At 41.7% G+C, this 19,510-nt stretch overlaps 2 protein-coding genes across 2 annotated transcripts in view; one reads left to right on the forward strand and one right to left on the reverse strand.

The window, feature by feature from the left end:
* The window catches only part of FAP (fibroblast activation protein alpha), a gene marked incomplete at its 5' end in the record, with an annotated part of 63,244 nt that extends 50,313 nt beyond the window's left edge, over nucleotides 1–12,931 (forward strand). The window contains 5 exons of the mRNA XM_063118314.1: nucleotides 4,718–4,817; nucleotides 7,555–7,619; nucleotides 10,801–10,873; nucleotides 11,163–11,236; nucleotides 12,516–12,931. Coding sequence (XP_062974384.1) covers nucleotides 4,718–4,817; nucleotides 7,555–7,619; nucleotides 10,801–10,873; nucleotides 11,163–11,236; nucleotides 12,516–12,614 — 411 coding nt within the window. The remainder of the gene's footprint in view (nucleotides 1–4,717; nucleotides 4,818–7,554; nucleotides 7,620–10,800; nucleotides 10,874–11,162; nucleotides 11,237–12,515) is intronic.
* Nucleotides 1–19,510, reverse strand: part of GCA (grancalcin) — a 216,414-nt gene that overhangs the window by 129,675 nt on the left and 67,229 nt on the right. The window lies entirely within an intron of this gene.

The raw sequence follows: 19,510 nt of genomic DNA on the forward strand, positions 1-19,510 counted from the left end.
CTGCTTCCTCCCTCCGCCCAATTCCATTGGTGCCAATAGAAGGGGTTTTCTCCCTCTTATGCAGTGGGGAGGAAGATTGAGGGGTAGGCAGTGGCTCGGTGGGAAAATTTAAACTTCCCCTCCTTCCATATGGTGGTCTTTATCTTGCTTAGGCCCCTGTCTTCTTACTTGGAAAAAGAAAAGAAAGAAAGTGAAGTTCATCTGCATGCTATGTCTTGAAGGTTTCGTGTAGTTTAGCCCTTAATGACTGCTCATCTACTATGAGGCTTCCTTCATTTTCTGGGGCCCACAAAGACTGCAAAGAAAGCTTTTTGTTCAAATGCTCCCTCTGAGCCAATTAAATTCTCTTGTTCTTATTGCACTCCACAGTATCCTTCCTTGCTTTCCTCAGATATCAGCCCCTCCGATACCCCTATTCATCCTCCCCTACAAGTTCCAGCTAGTTACTTCCTCCTTGCTAGTTCTCAGGTCAAGGCACAGCAGCAAGTGGGAGAGAGCCATCACTCCACCTGAGCAGCCAGCCAAAACCTTTCCATACTATTGTGTGGGATGATCCATGCTTGTTCCATGACATGCCTTCAGGCTTGTGAGCAAAGACACTGCACACTGATGAGCCCAGTCTTTATTTAGACATGACATACCAGACTTCTGTCAATAGCTCTGTGGTTTATTTGCCAGGCTTCTCTTGAGATGGCACTTGCTGAAGATCCAAACAAAATGCTGTCAGTGGGGTGGACCATTAGCAGCTGGTGCCTTGTAACTATTACTGGTGAATTCCATTCTTGTGCATGTTTACTTAGGAGTAGATTCCATTTAGTTCAATGAGGCTCGATGCAATCCTGAGCATATTTGCTCAAAGGAAACTCCCACTGGACTGGTTCGTACATCATGATAAGCCACTGTGGGTTAAGTAACCTATGGGGCTTTGAGATGTGTTCTGGCTGCCTTTTTGAATATGCAGGCCATGGCGGAAGAGCACCGCAGCTTGGCATGTCATGTGAACCCGGGTGTTGCGGGTTATTTGAGGCTTGGATAACCCTAGAACATGATAACCTTAGAACAGGGTTGCTCTAGCGTTAATATTGTTTAACTCTCAAATAACCCACCTTGCCCAGGTTTGCACAACACTACAACCCATGGTGTGCCCCTGCTTCGATTTGCATATTCAATATGGTGACCAGTGCACATCTGGTAGCTCCATGAGTTAATTAACCGAAGGTGGCTTATTGTGACATGTGAACTGGTACAATGAATTTCATGAAACTTAATACTCCAAGTAAGTTCAGAGGATTGTAGCCTTACAGTGCAATCCTATACAAATCTACTCAGAAGTCAGTCCCAATGTGTTCAATGGGGCTTACTCCCTGGTAAGTGTGCATAGAGTTGCAGCTTCAGAGTCATAACAGCTGGAAAGGTTTAAAGGCTCTGCTAGTAAATCTAGTTATGTCCCCTATGCTTAGAACTAGGGTTGTGTCATGTTCTGATATGAGCAGGAGTCAACGGGCTCAAAGCAGGCCAGATGTTGCAGCATCTCAGTGGGCACTGACTGGGTCTGAATTCAAACTGAAGCCTTTTATGCTTCAGTCCATATGTCCCCTTCTAGACTCTACCCCTCCTACAAAAAGGAAGCTTTAAAGGGATAGCTTACTCACCCTCTGTCTCTCTAAGAGCTCAAGCCAGGTGCGCTGCCAGCAACCACACATTGACTTCATGAACTGTGTAGTTCTTCGAGAAGGATGAGCCCGAGACTGTGGAAAAAGTGGGCCTAGGGGGCTTCCACACACAGTCTTCGGGGCGCCCCAAAAGCGCTTCAGGGCGCCCCGAAACTCCTAGTGTAGGAGTTCTTCCGCCGAGCTGCATGCTCTCCAACCCGGGTGGCTCTTTTGCCGGCAGCAGGAGGCCGGTGGGGAGTTGGGCTCGGCGGCAAGGAAGCCGCCGAGCCCTGGGAACTTTTCGCCGCCGCCGCCGCCTCTTCCTCCATCTCTTCTGACCAGGTAGCTACACTAGGAGTTTCGGGGCGCCCTGAAGCGCTTTCGGGGCGCCCTGAAGACTGTGTGTGGAAGTCCCCCTAAAGTATAGGGTGAGATCCCGGGGCAAGGGAGGGATCATCCCTCCCTGATCCCGGGATCCCCTGTGCGTCATGTGGATGCACATGGATGATCCCGGGGATCACCCCGGTATTTCGCCCCATCTAGCTAAGGCCTCCATCTTTTTTCTTACAAGAACTAAATTGTTAAGGAAGAAAAGATGGAAAAGCTGCACAATGCCTTTTGTTTGTTAATACTAGAGCCCTCTATCTGGAACCACCTATAAAATAGCAGCAAAACCAGGCAGGATCTACACTACTGCTTTAAAATGGTTTATAGCAGTAGTGACAACTGTTGGGGCCCAGGACACATGGTTTTCAAACCGTTTTCAAAGTGTCATGTGTAGATCTGGCCTGGCTGAACCAAGTTCCTTCCACTAAGCTCTTTTCAATTACCTACTTTACTCTTCCAGGGACAGGAATGTAACAGATGCATGGACAGGTGAAGAAAGATCTAATATGAACTGTTTACAAACACTGATTAGCAAAGTCTGAGTTAAGAGAAAAGAGCTAAGTTGGAGAGGACAGGGTGAAAAGGGCAGGGTTGAGAAATCAGCTATATTATATCAAGCTTTATAGGAGAATGAATACAACTCATATCTTTCATTCTTCCTCATAATATTTCTAGGAGATCTATCCAGTCATGAGATAAGGATGTTGTTTAGGTAGCAAGAATTTTAGAAAGTTCATTTTAAACTAAGTAATGAGGTACATTAATCCAGAGTTACAAAGACTTCTGGGATCAATAAATCATTTTTTCTCTAATACAACAGCTGGATAGAATAGGTTATTATGTGTTGCCTGATGTTATTATAAACACTTTTAAAAATCCAATAAAACAATACTAATAATAATAAACCCTCAATTTACTGACTTCCTTAGGTCAAGATGCTCTCTGTTGCCCAACAGCAATTAGAATTAGGAAGCTGTCTCTCATCCAGAATGTTTTGTGCTGCATTTCTTTTCCTTTTCTCAGCGGTTCTGGCAGGGATTAGACAGATTATAAACATATCAAGAGTTATTAACCATGATAGCTAAACGGAATGTTGCAATACAAAGAAAATATGGATGGGAATGGCAGATACTGTTTGCAGTAATTTCCAATAGCTGCTTCTGACATGATGTTCTGTGCTCAAGGATAAGCTTTTAAAAATGCCTATGTGAGTGCCTGCATATTGAACCAATATGTGGATGTTGCAATGTTTCCTGAACGTATCTGTGAACAGGATCCTAGTTTCTGATGGATCCTGTTCATAAATACAGCTCCACTAAAGTTTTGTGAGTGGCTGAACCCTACATAACATTTCTACATGGAGGCACCAACTTGACTGCTATTTTGAATAGTATGTCCATCAGCAAAAGAATGAGCATCAGAAATGGTCTAATGTTAGCTCAAATAATCCCAAATAATCTCCAACAGTTGCAAAAATCACTACAGAAATTTTAAAAATCAGCTAAAGTTGTCTGTCTGTCTATGTGTTTGGCTGCCTTGATTACTGTGAATGGGGCCATCACTCAGCACCTAATGAGCAGTAAGGCAATTTAACAAAAGAACATTAATGTCCCCTGATGGCTGGAGATTTATCTCCTCTGCCTTTCGAAGGTGACACCCATCATCTGCTGGAAGGGACAGAGAAACAATGCTTGTCACAGTTTGAATTATCCCTCAGAGGCAGAAAGAATTGTTGTTTGGTGTCTTAGCAGTATAGTTGTAAGTTTTGCCCGACTGGAAGCACCCTGAAGAGCTGCAGTGATTCACAGTGGTGCCGAGCAAAGGGTGTGTGGTGCTTTTAACGAACCCTTGGAAGCACTGCCCCTTCCAGAAAAAGTATGGAGTTGTACAAAAACAGCACGAAGTATCTGAGAGAAAGGGTCAGTGTTACCAAAGCACACCCTCACCTCACCTCACTCCAGTTGTTGTATTCAATTGCATCCATATGAAGATGTTGTCCATCTACACTGCATTATTTTCAATTCAGGGATGGGTGAACATGCGATGTTCGAGCTTGTTGAGGTTCTCCAAATTCTCCCTCAAAGTTTGGTTCACCTTATTCACATTCCTGAACAAGGGCATTTTTTCATTCAATCAAGGAAGGCACATTTTTGAATGGGAAATATGAATATTTTTTAAAGTGCAGGCTTTCTCCATATGGGCTAAAGCATGAAAAATTGGGCAGGGGGTGGGGATGCACATGTATGGAACAGTTTTGAACACAAATGTGTGAAGAAGTCCTTCTTTATTCTGTCCTTTTTCTTCTATCAGCTGATTTTGTGTTCTAATATTATGAGGGAGAAAAATGTCTTGTAGCCTCTTTCTGTTAGTGAAATCTTGCCTCCCATTGCTCTCAAGAGAAAAGTTAGCACAGAATATCTGTGCATGGTGGAAGACTCCACCTATGACTCAAACACATAAAGAAAATGACGGTGTAAATGAAAAATGGATGGACATTCCATTTGCTCCTGTTCCTCGTAGAGAATTATTCAGGACTTATTCAGGAGAAACTTTGGCTTGCTCTGTTCTCTTGGCTGCCAAAGCAAATATTTCCTTTGGCTTCAGTATTTTACCACTTGGATTCTTCAAAAGCAAATACTTCACTGCAGAGGATTAACTTCTCTCTTCCTTCTTTCTAGTCCTATGGTGGATACGTAGCGTCAATGGTACTTGGGTCTGGTACTGGAGTGTTCCAGTGTGGAATAGCAGTGGCTCCTGTTTCCAGCTGGGAATATTACGGTATGGAAACAACTTGTAAACACCAACCCCCTGAACGCAGGGCACAAACAATGAATTGTTTTAGAAATGAGATCACTGCAAGGAGCTCAGTCACTTGCACAATTCATAAGAGGCATCAACGTCATCGAGAAATAAATGCTTCAAAATGAAGTTTTAAAAGGAAGCACATTTTAAATTAAGCACAATTCCTTTTGCCAAGGTCATCTTGCTCCAGTACAGGGATCAGTTTGCAGTGGTTTGTGGAGCTGTAGTTATGCCCTCTCCCCCGGCCTCACAAGTCAAATTGCATAGTACACAAGGCTGGTCAAGTTATTCTGGCAGCTTTCTGCTCCCTGGCAGTAAAAAGCACATAAATACAGCCAAAATAAGAATAAGACAAAGAACTTCTGCAAAGGAACCTCTAGGTGTTGGCTGAGGCACTTTGACTGTTGCTTGCTCTCCCAATAGGGATGATGAACAGCATCTAGTCAACTAAATGTTACCCCACTGCCTCACTAAGGGTGCTCTTAGGTTATCCAAGAATATACAGGACTATTGAAAGAAATCTATCAGCCAATCCATTTAGACCAGGGGTGGTCAACCTCTTTTGGTCCATGGGCCAGATTGCCTCCCCCAGATCAAACCAGTGGCCCAAGTGATGTTAAGGCGGAAGGGCCCCACCCCAAAGCCCCCTCCTGTGATGTCATGAGGCACTGCCCCACCTACTTTTTTCTCCATGCAGAGCGAGGCATGGAGCTCCATGCCTTTTTTTGCAAGACGAAAGTGACTTAGCTGGGGTTTGCAGGACTGACAAACAATAGTTTTAATTTCAGAGCAGCTGGCAAAGGAAATCATATATAGTTTATATCTGTTTACACTCACCCCTCCCCAGGACATAGAATCAAGGAAGATGACTGGTGCTTTTAGTTCTGACAGGATCAATAACCTGTTGGATTAACAGCACTGATCACCAGCCACTTATGTGTGTGACGGAAGATCCACAGATAGAAACCCATTTCCACGTGTGGTTTGCACCTGGTTAGACCAAGGCAATTATGTTCTGTATCTGCTTTAGGTTTTCAGAAGTAAGACTTGAATCTATATTTACAAGTACATACAGTGCTCATAAACCGTCTTGAAATCCATGTACTTTAAAATTTGTTCTTTAAAGAATTGCCTCATCATAGCTATCTTCCTGAATTATGAATATGAGACATCAATTATGTTACATGGAAGATGTGGTTAACAGATTTTCCTTCCTTTTGCAAAAACTGTGTGTGCTGGCTGATTTACATGGTCATCTGTGGCTCTTTTACAAGCTGAAAAGAGTTTATTTTGGTTGATATTCATGGTTTAAGATACAGTCAGCCTAACATTTATGAGTGGAGCTCCACCAGTCTCCTTCCATGACTGGCTCCAACTACTGCTGATTTTCCTCCCATATTCTTCTGAGGCAAATATTCCCAGGCGTGAAGCACAGACATGCTGTAAAACAAAAACAAACAAATTAACAAAAAAAACTTAGGGTATGATGCTGCCAAAGTTTAGCATTATAAAGTTCTGATTATGCCAATGGAAGAGATAAGTATACATTAGGTTTCTTTCCACATGGGATTTTCAGATGTTTAACTTTGGCTGGGTTGTGTTTTTAATCTGGGCCTGGCCTGCACAAATTGTGACTATCAAACTAGTAGTCATGTATTGTGCCCAAGTCCTTGAACCCCATCGGCCACGGATGGCCCAGACATTTTGCTGCCTGAAGCAGAACAGCAAATGGTTGTACCCCCTCCCTCCCGGCCTCACAAGTCAAGATAATAATAATAATAAATAATAATAATAATAATAATAATAATAATAATAATAATAATAATAATAATATATTTATTTATTTATTACCCACCTCTCCCTTTGGATCGAGGCAGAGAACAACATTAGTACAAAAATACAGTATAAATCAGATACATAAAATTAATTAAAGAGCATATAAAATCAATACAACATCAAAATAACAATCCACACATCTTAAAAATTCTTGGTTTAAGATTCATGTGGGTAGGCTTGCCAGAAAAGGCTAGTCTTTAAAACTGCCTTAAATTCAGAGAGAGAGTTAAGTTGATGAATCTCCTCCGGCAGGCCATTCCACAATCTGGGGGCGACAGAAGAAAAGGTCCTCTGGGTAACAGTTCGTCAGCCTAGTTTTGGCTGACTGAAGTAAGTTCTCCCCGAAGGACCTGAGAGTGCGGGGCAGACTGTATGGGAGAAGGCGATCCAGCAGGTAACCTGGACCCAAACCATGTAGGGCTTTAAACATTTTGTACTTTGCCCAGAAACTAACTGGCAGCCAGTGGAGTGATTTTAATATTGAGGTAATATGCTCAACCCTAGATGTACTGGTGACCAACCTGGCTGCCATAGTACACAAGGCTGGTCAAGTTATTTTGACACCTCTCTGCTCCCTGGCAGTAAAAGTACCATCAGTAAATTTAGTAAGAAACAATTTTCTGCCCTTTCTTAACACCCTTAAATCAGCCACCCAAGGCAACTGCCTCACTTCTGCCTAATGGTAGGCTGCCCCTAACCCACCCACCCCAGTGCTACCATAGATTGCTGTTCGGTTTTGTTTGTTTGTTTTTGGTCTACTGGCTTGTGTTCCAGTAGGTCACCAGTCAGAGAGGCAAGTTCTGGGCAAACATAAAGCTTTAAAATTCATTATCCAGATTATGTATATTGTGTCACCTGTATTTATTGTATATTACAGCATCCATCTACACAGAACGATTTATGGGGCTTCCAACAGAGTCTGACAATCTTGAGCACTACAGAGTAAGAATTGTGTAAACCTATTTCTCCCTTCTAGCCAATTTATCTCAACCTCCTCCCCTGCCTTTCTTTCTTGGCTCAGTGTTGTGTGTGCTCCCCTTCTGCTGCTGCTTCCATGGGACATTTGAAGGTAGTTTGGGAGAAGTAGGTTGGAGAAGAGAATAGTTTCTGGCAGTGCAGTAGGGTGCTCAAAATGGTTTCCTGAATATGGCTTCTTCTTAAAGTGGCATTGACAATCTCCACAACAATATCCCCTGAGAGTGCTTTCTTACCGGATTTTAATTTCTAGGGTACTTTCCCACATAGCCATACAGTTTTTAGCAGAATAAGAGCGTCATCAGACGGGGGTAAATCATGGTTCCCTACCATCACTTCTCCGCCCCCTGCTCCTGTCCCATAATACTTCCTCTTTCTTCCAGAGAAGAAAGAGGGAGTAAACAAAGACCATGTGGCCCATTCAGGAGCCATTTTTATTGTGCCACTTTTCCTGCACACAGCCGGAAATGGCGTCACATTGCATTTCCTAAAAAAAAAAAAGTCAGATTAAAAGGGGTCCATTTTGTGATGGAAAGAAGGCAAGAAGGAGCGAGAGGTGCGGAGGAGGCAGACGACGTTGTCTAAAGGATGCGTGAAAAACCGTGAGTGGGCAATAGCGACCATGCAATAAGATGCTTGTCTAATGAACCCTTTTGCACAGAATAAGATGGAAAATCCCCATGCACCAATCTTCCAAATTGCAGCCACCAGAGCTACACTTTTTAAAAGTAAATTATACGATTATCACATTACATACGATTGAGTATCACATGTAGTTTGGATAAGAGCTGTGTAGAATTTCCTCCCACACCTTTGCAGACCCATTTGTCCCCTGTGAAGGGTGTGTGCGTGCGGTGTGGAGGAGAATATCACTGCTTTGGGGGGAAAGGTGAAAGTCACAGAACTTTGGGGTTTGGGTGGACTTACATTTTGATGAGGCGATCAAGATCTTTTTCTTTCTTTTTAAAAACTAAACTCTAACAGGAAAAAGAAGAGCTAAGTTTCTGCTCCAGAAGGTGGCTAGACTGCACTCAGCAGCCCAGCTGCTATTTATTTTGAAAATGTGGGCTCCAATGCCCAAGTAGGAATACTGCTACATTATGCCTGTGTGAAGGGCCATCCTCCCCCAAATATTGCCTGTGGGAGTGACACGTAGCAGGGAGCATTCTAGCTCACATTTTCAAAATGCTTGGAGCAAAGTTTTAACTTTTTTGGATTTTTTTAAACATCATGTTAAACATCAAGTTTAACATCAAGTTTATTGAAATTTAACAAATCTTTAGTATTTCAATTTAGATCAAACCTGCATATTTTTATATTCAAAACAACAACCCCAAGTCCCTTAAAATTCTATCTCCTCACACCAAACACTCTCACGAAGCACAAGCCAGACTAAAACTCCCAGACTAAAACCAAACCTCAAACTAACCAAACTAACCTCACCATCCCCTCAGCCAACCTATTTATACTCCTCCCTCCCCCTCCGCATCACTAGCCACACCCACTCAGTCAAACATTCCGCACTCACTAGACATACAAACTCAGACATACCTAAGGGACAGAAAGTGGGTATTGCCACAGGGCCCATTTTGGGGTCAGCACCTGGATGAGTGTGGATGTCTAATTTAAATGTAAGGCACTCCACCACCAGTTAACATCTGAAGTGGTTCAGTCCAACAAGTGTTGCACTGTGTTATTGTTGCCACTTACGTAACATAGCTCAAGTTGAAAATTATATTAATTCTAAGTTTTTTTCTTTCTTGTTTATACTTACACACTTACTATTGCTCTGATCCTGAAGAGCTTGGAGCAGTTTGCTTATGGTTCCCAGGCAACCTCCCATTCAAAACCTTAACAGCTTCAGAGCTGCTCGGTTTCACCAGAACTGTGCCATATATTTTAGGCCATTCTCTGGGTCGATATTGCTACTTATCTAGGGAGCCTTTGGTCTTATTTATTTTTTAATTTATGTATCACATTTATATCTTACCTTTCTTCCTCTTTCTTCCTCTTGTGCTTATATTGTTGTGTTGTTTTGCTGGTCTTGTGACCGTAAATAAAATTCATTCACTCTTGCAAGGAACTCAAGGAGGCTTACATGATACTCCTCTCCATTTTATCCTCACAATAACCCTGTGAGGTAGGTTGGGCTGAGAGTATATCACTTGCCCAAAATCACCCAGTGAGCTTCCATGGCCGTGTGGGGACTAGAACCTGGATCGTTCGACTCCCAGTCCAACTTTCTAACCATTGCACCACACTGGCTCTCAAGTAGCCCTAAAGCAGTAGAAGTTCAAATTCTCTTTTCTGCAGGGTTTTCAAAACATAATTTCTTCTTATGGAATCATAGAATCATAGAATAGCAGAGTTGGAAGGGACCTACAAGGCCATCGAGTCCAACCCCCTGCTCAATGCAGGAATCCACACTAAAGCATCCCTGACAGGTGGTTGTCCAGCTGCCTCTTGAATGCCTCTAGTGTGGGAGAGCCCACAACCTCCCTAGGTAGCTGATTCTACCGTCGCACTGCTCTAACAGTCAGGACGTTTTTCCTGATGTCCAGCCGGAATCTGGCTTCCTTTAACTTGAGCCCGTTATTCCGTGTCCTGCACTCTGGGAGGATCGAGAAGAGATCCTGGCCCTCCTCTGTGTGACAACCTTTCAAGTATTTGAAGAGTGCTCTCATGTCTCCCCTCAATCTTCTCTTCTCCAGGCTAAACATGCCCAGTTCTTTCAGTCTCTCTTCATAGGGCTTTGTTTCCAGACCCCTGATCATCCTGGTTGCCCTCCTCTGAACACGCTCCAGCTTGTCTGCGTCCTTTTTGAATTGTGGAGCCCAGAACTGGACGCAATACTCTAGATGAGGCCTAACCATGTGTAACCCCAATCATTGCTCTGAATCTCAGCTCCAACACCCTCGGTCCTTGCTCCAAGCTATCTCCAGCAAACATGTGCAGGAAGCTCTTCACCAGACTCACACAGCCTATGATTTAAAAGTCATTTTCTGATAGTTCAGAAGAACTGCTTAGTTCACTTCTTACTGCCTGGTTGATGCTGATTATTGCCACAGTCCGACAGGGCAGCTGATAATGGTGCTCCATCATCTCATATTTGGCAAACACGGAATTGTTCATTGTTTCCCCTCTACAGAATTCGACAGTGATGGCAAGAGCTAAGAACTTCCGTAATGTGGATTACCTTCTCATCCATGGAACAGCAGATGGTGAGATTTATGAAAAGCCAGTACAGATCCTGAGAGAGAATCACTTTGTTTAAAAAACATTAAGCATTTTCTGTGACTCTGATTAGGGTCAGTACTTTTAGACGCATTTCCATTTTCCTGCTGACTCATTGTTGATCGTGTCTGCCGTATAGCTTGATAAACTCATGACATGAGTCTAATGCACCGCAATTGCGTGCGTTCTGGTATTTGCCAGGGCAATGTTTTTATCAGCCACTTGCATTCTTTTAATTTCATTTCTTCTTCTTCACCCCACTTTTTATTGTTTCAGATAATGTACATTTTCAGAACTCAGCACAGATCTCCAAAGCCTTAGTCAATGCACAAGTGGATTTCCAGGCAATGGTAAATATTCTCAATCTACTTAAGCATTAATACAGTATATGGTCCTAATAACAATACTATGCTACAGTTGAGACTTCTGAGGGACTGGCACCGCTGCAAAGCACATATTTTGCAGAAACTTTTAGGCTGTTACCTTGTAATTCCTATAGGATTTCAGGTACCAGGGCTGAGAGGTGTGACTCTGAAAATTTTAAATTGTGTTGAAAAGATTAAATGACATTCCTCCAATAGTTTTTCCTCATTCTAGGGGGGGGTGTGCATGCGTGTGTGTGTGTGTGTGTGTGAGAGAGAGAGAGAGAGAGAGAGAGAGTGAGAGAGAGCGCTTCTAAAGCATCCTCAATGCCCTGAAAAACAGTTTTTCTCATATATATATATATATATATATATATGGTTTGCACTGTAGAGGAAAAGTACCTCTGCATATGCTCAGAGGGCTGCTATTCAATATTGCTCAGATCCTTGAGGGATAAAGACATGAAACTGAAATTAGGTTATGGGCAAACCTTAGTAAGCCCTAGACATGGGGGGTGGGGGACAAAGGGGAGACTACAATTGGAGGGAGACTCCCAGGAGCTGCAAACCATAGTCTAAATATGGGAAGGCAGAGGGAGTGGGGCATGTTTAAGGTGTGACCCATAGTTTCTTAGCTTCCCAAAGCAGGGGACAGAAAGCATCAGGCTGAGTGCATGCCCACAAATGCCAAGGTTGCTATGAAGTTTGGGAGGGAAGCAGTTAATCCTGGCTAGGAAATGAGTATTATGATACCACTATCAAAATCCAAATAGAAGAAAACCCTCCTCAAGAGAGTTGAGGGCCATTGCATCAGTACCGAACATTGTTTGTTGCCCATTCCAATGCACACCTAATACTGATCTCAATTGTGTTAATTTGAATTACAATCCTGCTGCCTGTTCAGGACACATTCCAACATATGCCATTTTCATTGAAGAATAGAATATTATGGATATTATTCACATTCCCTGCAGGACTTTTGGCTTTCTTCTTTGTTTGTTTGTTCTTTGAACGTAAGAGCCACCACCACTACTTCACAATCTGCTTTTGAAAGTCTTCTCAAATGTGATTTCCTGTACAGCATTTGTGTGTGTGTGTGTGTGTGTGTGTGTGTAGAGGAAATGAGGGCGGGGGAGGGGGGGGAGAAAGGACTCCTGTTAGATATACAAGTCAAAATTTCCCCCTTAGTTTCACAGAACTGTTTACACAAGTACTCCGATCATTAACTTTAGGATTAAGATATATTAATGTTTCTCTTCTTTTTCAGTGGTACACTGACCAGAACCATGGAATTCCAGGCCTTTCTCTTAAACATCTCTACATTCATATGACCCATTTCCTCAAACAGTGTTTTTCCCTGCCTTAAGGAGGAGAGGTTTCCCCCTCCACATGCCTACATATCAATGAGAATAATTTATGCTTTGCTATAAAGCCAAATTTGCTGCACAGACTAAGTATATTCTAAAGGAAGAGTTAGAAAGTGAGAATTAAAGAAGGCTTGATGTTTACAATCTTTTATTGACACTTGTGCATTAGCAGATAATATGACAGTTTGTTATCGGGTACATTTATTTGTTAGGAAACAAATGAATAAAAATAAAACTTGTATTTTAACGGCTACACATTTTGCTTCTTTCACCCACCAAACTTCAAATCTAGCTTCTTCTAGATAGATGCATTCCTTTTAGGGCAAGAGCAAATCCTGGGACACAATAATGGATCATGGGGGCCTTCTGAGTGAGTATTCAAACTAGCATCGGATATATTAAGTAGAATCTCACAGTGTGGTGTAATGGTTAAAGGGTTGGACTGGGAGTCGGGAGATCTGGGTTCTAGTCCCCACTCAGCCATGGAAACCCACTAGGTGACTTTGGGCCAGTCACAGACACTCAGCCCAACCTCACAGGGTTGTTATTGTGAGGATAAAATGGAGAGGAAGAATATTATGTATGCTGCCTTGGATTCCTTGAAGGAAAAAAGGCGGGATATAAATGCAATAATAAATAAATGGATAAAATAAATAATGGATCCAGAGGATTTTTCTTCCAAGTCAAGGAACAAAGCAATGATCTACATAATCAGCAAAAGGACATGGTTTCATTTCTGTTGGATTGTACCTGTTTGAAACTGCAGGAATGAGTGGGTCACATATTTTAATGTACTGAACAAACAGTTCTTGTACACAGAAAACTAGCTGATCCAAGATGTGGGTTCAATCTTGCCATTCTGTTGCAGTTTTTTTTTTAATATGCAAGGAATATTTTTATTTAGTGGGAACAAAGCATGATTTCATATTTGCCGTCTGAACTAGTACAGTCACCATCAGATTCTACTAATCGTGTAGCTCTTTTACTTTGTACCTCTTGGTGACTCTGAAGAAAGTCAGGTCTTATCATCATGCTCTGGCTTAGAATTATCAGGGCCGAAAACGTTTTGCTGAAGTGAAAGAAAAGATGGCAGCACTGCTACAGGCCGCACTCAGAAGGTGGCTGGACTGGCAATAGACTGTTCCCTCACCACTGCCAAGGAGTTAGTGTCCACCAGCACACTTGAATCAGGGGCCTAGTTTAAGGGGTGGGGGCAGGACAGGTTTTGTGGCATATGCAGCTCTGTCTTCCAATAGAGGGGAACAGCTGGGAGAGTGCCACCGCCACCTCACAGCACCTGCTGCCTGAGGCAGTACTTTGCCTAATGGTAGGGCTGGCCCTGAGAATTGTGTTATGGTTGCTACTACACTACGATGCCATCTCATACCACTCCAGTGATGTAAGAATTTTGAATATTTCAAGCCACAGCTTGTGTTGTCCAAACCCTAGGACCATGGGCTATGTGAGGGTTAAACAACCCATACACAACCCGTGGTCTGTGGAGTTATGCAAGGGTTGTTTAACCCTCACATGACAAGCCTGAATATTCAAAAACTGCCCGGCACATGCTATGGTTTATTGTGGCTAAGCAAGCTATTGATGGGTGACAGTGATTGTGGGAACTAGGTTATTTCCTCTTCCAGGGAAAACTTGGCAATTGTTATTCTGTGAGGAGGACTAAGGAACTCCAACATAGTATTCTCAACATACTCACCATACTACAATATCCAAGATGCTTGGGGAGAAGCCATCACACTGATATAAAAGCAGTGTACAACTATTCTTGTTGTTGTTGTTAACTGAATTTCTTGGTCACCTCTCTCTCAAAAAAGACCCAAGGTGTTTTACAACAAAATAATTAAAACATGCAATATATAAAATAGCTAATAAAAATTTCCAGCTGGGCTCCATTTCTGTGGGCAATGAGGGTGGGGTTGGAGCAGTAAAAAGTCCATTCAATCGACTAAGCACAAGTCCATTTGTTCGACACGGTGTGCTGGAGGAGGAGAACATCCCCCACCCTCCCCTTTCATCAGCAAATCTCCATTCAAAGAGCACATCCCCAACAAAGGAAAAAGCAAGAGGACAGCAATACATGGAGGCTTAAGGGCACATTAAATTTGCTTGGGAAAAATATTCCAGTCTTTTCCCGCACCAAAATGATATGCAAAATGGAAGAAAAAAGGTGAGATGGGTGCAGGACAGGGACGACGTCATGTGAATCCCACACTGCAAAACCAGATACCAGATGTGGCGAGAGTGCATTAAATTGGTGGTGTGATGGAGTGATTAAACAAAAGACTGATAGTGACTTAAAACTGCAGAAGTGGAAGTTAACCTGCTTTGCTAAAGCTATAGCCTTTGTTTTGTTTCAGCCATTTTGATTTTCTTACCATGAGAAGATTTTTTTTCAGAGACAACAGACACATCTTTTATGTAAATGCCTCTGCCAAGCTGTTTTTGATGATTAAATTAAACTTTGATAGGAACTCTTTAGAAAATATTAAATTCAGCAAAGGATTTTTGGAAACACTGCCAATTAAGAGACACTAATGAGCTTTTTGTTGGTAATGTAATTAGAATTCAGCTGCTCTAATTGGTAAAAGGGGGAAATTATAGCTCTGAGAAACTTAACATTAAAATAAGCAAATATAACATGGAACAGAACTAATTAAAAGGGTGATTATAGGAGCTCTGTAAGTAGTTTGCCAGCAATGCCACTCCCACCATGCGCGGTAACATTGCAAACAAGAGCGATGATGAATTAATAGAGATGAGATTCTGATCCATTAAAGTGGCTTAACTATTTAAGCCACAGGTCCTGTTCAGACAACATGCTAAACCATGGTTAGGTTGCTAACCCTTTTGCAGCAAATGGTTAGTGAGCGTGTTTAAACCATGGTCATGTAGCCATCATGGTTAGGAATGGGTCACATGACACATGAAGTCATGGTTGATACAACACACTAAGCCATAATGTTTAGCTCAAAATGTGGCTTAGTGTGTTGTCTAAACAGGGTAACAGTTTTTGGTGCAGAAACCTGAGGTTTGCTTAATTTTAGTTAAAAACACTTTTTTTTTCTTCACTTGAAATGCCTTGAAAGTCTTGTTTGGGCAGGAAACGCCAAATGCAGAGCTGGAATTTCACTTTAGGCCAAAGAGAAGGCACTCTCAAAGGACCCTCAACGGACATCAGTGACCAGGAGTGCTTTTTATTGGCTCTTTCGCCAACCGTGGCTCTATCTGGAGAAAACTTCAATGACTGGTTTCCTCCAGGCTGGATTACTGCAATGCACTCTTTGTGGCGCTGCCTTTGAAGATGGCTCTGATGCTTCAATTGGTACAGAATAGGGCAACAAGGTTGCTTGTCAGATCTAGGCAAATGGAACATGTTAAACTCAGGGCTTCACCACAGCTGGCTAAAATCCTGCATCCTTACTGGGGCTTCTGCTTCCAGATTCTTTGAAGGATTAAGACTGGCTCCTTTACACGGCCAGACATGTGCTTTGAATCGAAGACACCCTTTCTCAGTAAATTTTATATGTTTTCTATATGTTTCATTATACAACCACTAGATGGCATTGCCAATATATTGGACTAACCTTGCTTACTGGGTTACCTTTGACCTTTTTGAAAGCAGGATAAAGGGAAAGCATGGGAGAATCCTGGTGGTTGATGACATTAGGTAAAAGACCCACAAAATTCCATTAGTGACCAATCACAAGTGCACAAGAAGAAATCACTTGTGTAGAAATGCTCTTATTCTGTAGCAATCACGTTGGCTGCGTACTGGTTTCCATGCTTAATTTAAAGCACTATTGTTAGACTTTCAAATCCTAAACAGGTTGGGACCTGACTATCTGAAGGACCACCTCGACTTTTATTAGCTTGCCTGTGCATTGAGATCAATGTCTGTGGCCTCGCTCTCAGACCCATTATTAAGTGATGTTAGAGTGGTGGGTAGCTTTAGCAGGGCATTTTCAGTGGTGGCCCCACATTTATGGAATTTGCTTTCTCCTAACACCCCCTCCCCAAACTTCATCATTACCAGTTTTTAAGAAGATGTTGAAGACTTTTTTTTAAAAAAAAATTCATTCATTGCTGTCCTATGGATTTTTAGTACTGTGCACTTTAGAGGTGTTTGTGTATATATTTTAAGAATAGTGATTTTATATTTGTTTTACATTATCATGTTCTATTTATATCACCTTGTGAAAGCTTTAATTCCTATCTCAACTATTGCCCCCCGAATTTTCATACTTGGGCAGAAGGCAGACTTTTAGCAAATGTAGCTCTTCCCAGTATTGGAGGACTATAACGTCAGAGGTTACATTGAATTCTCTGTTGCACATCTAAACTCAGTCATTTATCTACATCAAGCTCCCCCAACCACCAATCACCCTCTCCACATCTTGTAGACCACAGTGCCCATGAACTCCAGCCAGCATGGTCAGGGATGGTGGGAGTTGTAGTCCAAAACATATAGAGGACACCAGGTTGGGCAAGACTGGCCTAGATTTTCTCTGCAACTGGAGTCAGGATCTTTAAAAAATATTTTCAGTATATAGGAAAGTGAAGTCAGATAAGAGCAAGGAAATTCTCAACAAAGAAGGGAATGTTATGAATGAACCATAGACATTATTCCCTTTTCTGCCCTCTCTTTTTACGCTTTTGAGCCATATGATTTCTCTTTTTTGTAACTGAACAAAAGTGATGAAATTGAGCTTTCATCATCCTAACACAGACGCACAGAAAGATCAACTTGGCCACATACTGACCAGGTTCTTGAAATTACTTCATTTTTTTAAGGCTGCAATCCAACACATACTTTCGAGGACGTAAGTCCTGTTACATTCAGGGAGACTTCTGAATAAACACACTTGGGCTTCCTCAGTGTGATCATTCTATCTACATATTGTACCAAACTGAGTCAATACTGGCTGTAGAAAAGCATCCTCATTCAGCCAAGATGTTAGGAGATTTCATGTTTTGTCATCAAGAGAATCACAAATAACATCTATATCACAATTTTATTTCTCCCCCTCCACCACCCACCCAGTGTGCCAAACAAGTTGCAATTACAATGTGCAGATGTTTAGTACATTTTGCAGAATCGTTCTAATAGCTGGTACTTAAGCTGAATGACTCCTCTTGTGTTGTAGTGACATTGCTTATTAGTTTCAATTAGAAGTGTCATTTTCTCAAACTACAGCCAAAAGTACTTTTGAAACCGAGTCCTTTGCTTGCATAAACTGAAGGCAACCAATCTCAAGTTTTGAACTTGCGTGATTTAAAAAGGCTTATATCATTGATCAACTCAGTATCAAGTGTTTTTCTTCTTAAATTGAAATCGTGATTCTTTCTACCTACATTTAAGCTAAGTGGCTAGAGGAGCACAAACCAACTACTTTAGAACACGCTCATCAGCTAAAATGTGAAGATAACCAACTATTTTGTCTACTAGCATAGGTGAGTACTGGCAGTAAAATAAGGATTGTCTGTAAAGTGGTGTAATATGGCAAAGCATGGCGAAGAAATTTGTTTAATGACAACTTACCTAATTTTGCACTTTTGAGCCATTATTCGAGCTGAAACTGTTATCCTTCGAAATTTGCACTTCTCCAAATTTTGCAACAGAGTTCTTCAATGAAAAAGTGCATATAAAGAGCCACATATTGTGGGAAATAGCATTCACAAACATATTATGAAAACAGCTTGCCAAAAACCATATATCATGCAAAAACACATACAAAAATGCATGTATTAGGAGAAATGTACACAATGTTTATGAATTTTCATGCCAAGTTTTTATTAAAAATTATCAATGTTTGGGACAAACCTTAGACTGGAGAAATTCTTAAAGGTCAACATGAACCACAAAGACAGGAAAAATGAGAAAGTGAAAGAAATTGACAGAAACCAGACCTTGATAGATCTGTCCATACATAAATATGGCTTGCTGTTTCCTGCTTGCTACTAAGCTAAGCCATTGGTCTTTTGTTATTTGTTGCTGACAGGCCATTCATTCCTCTGAACTAATATGTTGCCTTTTCCAGCAGAACCACATACTTTTCCATTTGTTTTGCTTTATTGTCTGATGCTCCAGCTACAACACTCATATCACATGGCATTACCTGCACCTACTCTAGAGTAAAAGGGAGAAGAGTGACCAGATACAAAAGACCAGGGCTCCTGCCACTTTGATCATTGCGATGAAGAGGGAACTTCACCAGGTGCTGCATGTGTACAACTGACACCTTCTTCTTCTTCTTCTTCTTCTTCTTCTTCTTCTTCTTCTTCTTCTTCTTCTTCTTCTTCTTCTTCTTCTTCTTATTATTATTATTATTATTATTATTATTATTATTATTATTTCTTATCCACCTCTCCATTTTGATCGAGGCGGTGAACAACAGTAAGTATAAAATACGTAAAATTCCCTTTTCTGTTCAACTCTTAAAGATACAGGAGTCCTGCTCTCCCTTTCATATAATCACCCTAGGTATAACCCTTCTAAGACTCAGTTGTAATCCATTCTTGAGAATACTGAACAGCCATGTGAAAGAAATTGCACATTGTACACCACCTGCTGTCTAACTATGGAACTGTACCTCTCCTGACAGTTTTACAAGGAAGGAGAAATCTCAGAAAGGCTGAAAAGGCGCACTTCTTCCTGGTTGTAAAGGCTAGGCCTTCCCTTTCTTGAAACCAGTGTTATTTTGGGCTCATTTTGACCTAAAATCTTATTCAATGGAAGTTGCTTCCTCTAATCAATGAAATTTAAGTATCTCGAGGAATTTGATAGGCTGGGCTCTACAATTAGGCAGAGTGAAGTGCTGCCTCAGACAGTGGATGCTGGGAGGTGAGGTTGGCATCCCTCCAGAGGCACCACTCCAGA

Source organism: Elgaria multicarinata, chromosome 2 (assembly GCF_023053635.1).
Source record: "Elgaria multicarinata webbii isolate HBS135686 ecotype San Diego chromosome 2, rElgMul1.1.pri, whole genome shotgun sequence".
Taxonomy (NCBI): Eukaryota; Metazoa; Chordata; class Lepidosauria; order Squamata; family Anguidae; genus Elgaria; species Elgaria multicarinata.